At 41.0% G+C, this 4,974-nt stretch overlaps 1 protein-coding gene across 1 annotated transcript; it reads right to left on the reverse strand.

The window, feature by feature from the left end:
• Nucleotides 1-284: 284 nt before the first annotated feature.
• PMAIP1 (phorbol-12-myristate-13-acetate-induced protein 1) lies at nt 285-4,729 on the reverse strand. Its single transcript, XM_032603275.1, has 2 exons — nt 4,490-4,729; nt 285-1,955 (listed from the first exon to the last, which is right to left on the reverse strand). Exons 1-2 carry the CDS (start codon nt 4,545-4,547, stop codon nt 1,849-1,851), a joined length of 165 nt encoding a protein of 54 aa, XP_032459166.1. The 5' UTR covers nt 4,548-4,729; the 3' UTR covers nt 285-1,848.
• Nucleotides 4,730-4,974: the final 245 nt, after the last annotated feature.

Raw genomic sequence — 4,974 nt, forward strand, 5'->3', positions numbered from 1 at the left:
TTAAATAAATCACTCTCCGGGCATTAACCTAAGGTATGCAGCCGCACTCAAGACCTATGCCTGCCATTAATTTCCTATGTTTCACTACTTCCTTTCCCAATTAAAGTATAAGTCCCCTGACAGCAGAAATCACGTCAAATTGCCCTGTATTCCCCACTCTCACCACACAACTGGAACGAAGGAGATGGTTTGGTCAGAAGGTAACTGCTGATGGAAGTCAGTTAAAATATTCTGGTTTCATAATGAACACTCAGTAGCTTACGTGATGAAAAAATAAACACACAGAAAAGAATGGTGGTAATTTTAATAGCTTACAGTATCAAATTTTATATGTATATATATGTGTATAAATACAGTTACAGACCATAAATATCCCCATGGCAAAATACCTGCCACTAGGCAGACCCCCCCCCAAAAAATCTTTGCAACTAAATAAACTAACAGCTTAAGTAATACTGAAGAAAAACAGATGCTGAGGTAATTTTTCATCTAAAGTGACTACACCCTATATTAAAACATTCTTACTGTAAGAGTTCAAGTAGTTATGAAACCCTTGTCACAAAACCCCCAAATGCAACTTTAATATATAGTTTCAAACTAAACAAAAAATATTTTAATTATAAATAGGTAAAATAAATAAGATTATTCTTGCTGAAAATCAATCATGACAGTATTATTTCTTTTTTTATATATCTGGGGACTTTGTTGATAGCCTGGCCAAAAAAACAATAGAATTCATGAAAACTTTCTCAAAAACTACATATTACTCTAATGCCATATATATATATTTATATATATATCTTCAGATGAATATATGTATATGTATATAAATGGGATTTTCATTCTGGATGAGCAATCTGTTCCTTTAAAACAATATATATGTATCCCAAGAATGAAAACATGCTTAATTTCTCTTAAAAGATCACTGTTATACAATGCACACTGACCAGTATGAGAAGGGACATTTTACAGATTTTAGAAACTTCTTTAGAAACACATTTATTTTCTTACCAACAGTTACGTTAGAATATTTGTTTTACTAAGTTCTAATTACAGCAGTAAAAACAAAAATCCATCACTTATTTTTCGTTATTCCCGGTTACGCAAAAATCCCCATGTTTCTTTATCTTTTAATATTCAACCTGCAAGAATTCCACTGGCACCAAGTAACACTTCAAATTTTTTCAAATCATATAATTTCCCAGTTAAGGCCCATAGGAACACATTTAATAAAAGGCCATCTGAACAGAAACCATACATTTTGAGTAAAAAGAAACTATCAAATTAGTTTATATTTTGTAGTGACCTATGAAATCAACATTCACTATGACATTCAGTGTTCTCAGAAAAAAATTTTACTTTTAACAAGATAATATATATAAACCAAAGATTATACATCGTTCTGGAGTTGTCATCCAAAAGTAGAAACAAAGATTGAACATGTTCTGTTTCTTGGCCCCTGCCCATAGTCTAATCATTTGTCAACTCCTCATACACTGGGCAGCAACCTTTAGCAAAAATACTAGAACAAGTCTCTAAGCAAAACCAAAATGTATAAATAATTAATTTCCTATTTTCAAAGTTCTTCCATTCTTGTTTTAAAATAAACGGTGTTTTTTTTAATGTTCTCACATCCCAAACGATGACTTCTGGAAAACCTCCAACAACAATTCATTTTTGATGTATTCATCTTCGTTTCCAAGGACATCTGAAAGCAAGTGAGAGCTCCTTCACGTTGTTTGTCTCCATTACAAGGCAGTCTCTCCTCTAATTGATGAAGTTTGCACTTACTGGGGAATCTTCCGTTTGAAAGGAGCCTCTTCATTCTTCATTCGAAAGCTTCTAAAGTCAGGTTCCTGAGCGGAAGAGTTTGGATATCAAATTCAGAAGTTTCTGCCGGAAATTCAGTTTGTCTCCAATTCTCCTGAACTGAATGGCACACTCAACTTCAGGATCTGAAGAGGAAAGCGAAACATCAAAGTTACACTGACAACACTGCAAACTGCAACCAGCAAGAATGAATATGCCCGTCCCAGGGATGAGTTGAGTATTTATCCCATGAAGCATTATCTTAACTTTATGTATACTTGTTTTCTGAATGTGAGAAAGGCTACTTACACACACACACACACACACACACACACACACACACACGCACACACGCACGCACGCACACACAGGCACACACGATATAAACGAACACGTGGTGACTCTAAACAACAAAAAAAAGTTAAGGCAAGAATAAAGACATTTACTTTGCAATCTTTTTTTTTTTTTTTTAAGCATCCTGGATGAGGCAAATGTTATCTTACTTTCAAAATGAGTCTTTGCCAGCCTCAGGTGATGTCATCCTTTTCTTTCCCACGTAAGATTGGTTAGGGAAATAAAAGTCAAATTCTAAACTCTTTTATGTTATTTTCCAGTACAATTTATTTTGTAAAGGGCAATAGTTCTGATTATGCCCTCATAATAGGTAAATCTAAATGTATTCTTATTCTCATTTAAACAACTCTGAAATTTTCTCGTGAAAGACTCATAACATCTTATTCTAAAATTAAGTCCACATTTTTTAAAATAACTTAAAATTTACATCTTACTCTAAACCAAATTCTTCCCAATCTGTACCAATCCATTGCCTCTGTGGAAATGAGTGAAGCACAAAACAAACTAATGTTTAATTCACATGTTTACTATTTTTTTATGATTAAGGTATTGCAATAAACTGAATATTAGGGAAAAGTAATGTTTATAATCTAATTTCTAAGTAAACTTTTAAAGTAAATGAAGTTAACACCAAAACTGTACTGATCCATAATTACAATTTCCTTGTATATTTCAAAGAGCAATTCAGCTTCTTTTTGGTACACTTCGATATCATGATTAGGATCACTGAAAATCATTATGATTACAAATTAAAATCTGATTTATTTTGTAAACAGACCCTGCAAATACCCTATTCAGGCTCAAAATAAATGAAAACCGTAAATATATACTAAAGTGGATGTTTAAACCTACATTTTAACCAATTTCTCTTTTTACAAGAGCTGGGGTAAATTTTTGTAATTCCTAAAAAAAAATTCATAATCCCTAACAAGTTCTTTTCAGTGAGTGGGATATAGTAACATACAATCCTAAAAAAACAATTATCATTCAGGCTACCATTTTAGAAGCCCTGAATTGTAAGAGAAAAAATTACACCTTTCATCCAAAAAAAAAAAAGGCAGAAAATAGCACCTAGTTGTTTCCTTCATCCTTTTTGTTACATCTATAAATGTAACCATGTGTGGTGATGGATGTTAACTTATTATGGTAATCATGTCACAATGTATACATATACCAAATCATTACGTCATACACCTAAAACTAATACAGTGTTATATGTCACTTATATCTCAACTTTTTTACATGTCTTACCATCTAATCAAGTTTAAGAGGGACATTTCTGCTGTCGCTTATTAATGGGGACTGAGTTGGATCGTGAAGGTTATGCGGTTTTTCACAACACAGCCAGAACTCTCGAACATCACGAAAGGTAGACAAAGCTTTTTCCCTCCCAAACAAGAGCTAGAGAGAGCAGCCTGGTGCCAGTTTCGCCGTGGTCACATTGGCAATGCACCACTTCCTTTGCACGCCCCATGGGCTCTATAACATTACACTAAGTTTAAAAGGGGCCTAACACCGTCTGATGTAACAGCAGTATGAACCACACAGATTTCCAGCCCACAGTCTTACTTGCCTTCTTTGCTACCGACCTGAAGTTATTCGATGGGGCTACATGTGACGGGGAAGGGCGTTGGAATGGATGGATTAAAAAACATTGCGGACAAACTCCTGTTCTTCTCCTATCCCATTTCTGTAACTAATTAGGGATTGTTAAAATGTTATACTTTTAACAAAGAAGCAAGGCTGTCTAGGCTTCTGACCTCGGTGTTCCTTGCGGGGCTTCCGTAACCCTCCAACAGTCCTTTGTGGAAAAGCTGTGATAGTACCAAGCGTCATTACCGCTTTTGTTGGTGAAACAGAGAGAGCACAGAGCAGGGCACTCACCAGAGCCTGGACTCCGGAGGAAGCGGGCCTGTCTCAGGAAGCGCCGGGAGGCCGTGGCTCCCGGAGCCTCTCTCGGCCCCGGCCCCACCTGCCGTGACAATTACTTTCTCCGCATGGCTGTAGCCCGTACTTGCATTTTCTCCCCGTGGCCCCGAGACAGGGCACGTGGGGATGGAAGGCAGGCGAAATAGAAGCGGCTTTTGGCATCCGCTCAAATGCAGCTGCATCCCGATCCCAGAGCCGGCTCCCTCCCCCGCCTTCTCCACGGTCCGGGGTTAAACCCCCGAAGAACATTCTGGAGGCGTCCCTAAAGCACGTGCAAGGGAGCAGACCCGGCCCGACTCTAAGACCCTGAGCAGACGGGCTGACCCTGGCCCGACCAAGACCTCGACCCCGGCCCCCGCCTCGGCCAGGATCCCCGCGAGACCCAGATGCTCCTTACCTGCCGGAGCCCGCGTCGTGCTCTGCTGAGCGCTCTTACGAACCCTCCTTCCAGGCATCTCTGTAAGCAGCCGCCGGGAACTGTGCTACAGAATCCGGGAACTCAGTCTTCCAACCCTGGCACCTTGGGTCTGCAGGACTCGGGCTGTGCGCGGGGCGGACGGGGGAACGGAGCCGGAGACTGCACACTGCCTGCCTCCGGGAAACTCTGAGGTATGGGCGCCCGCCGCTACCCGCGCTCCGATATGAAGGGGACTTCCCGGTGACGTAGCGAAACTTGACGCCGGGCCCGCCCCTGTCCCCGCCCCCGCGGGCCGCCGCGCCTGGAGGGAGCTGGCGTCCGGGCCAGGCCTGCGGGGAGCCCCGCGCCACGCCGCGCGACCTGCCGGGACCCGCTGGCGACCCGCGGCGGCGCCGATCGGCGGGGTGGGGACCCGGCCCGGCCCCTACACTACTTTCTTGACCAACGAGTCAGCTGCAGGCGCG

This window comes from Phocoena sinus, chromosome 14 (assembly GCF_008692025.1).
Source record: "Phocoena sinus isolate mPhoSin1 chromosome 14, mPhoSin1.pri, whole genome shotgun sequence".
In the NCBI taxonomy this organism is placed as follows: domain Eukaryota; kingdom Metazoa; phylum Chordata; class Mammalia; order Artiodactyla; family Phocoenidae; genus Phocoena; species Phocoena sinus.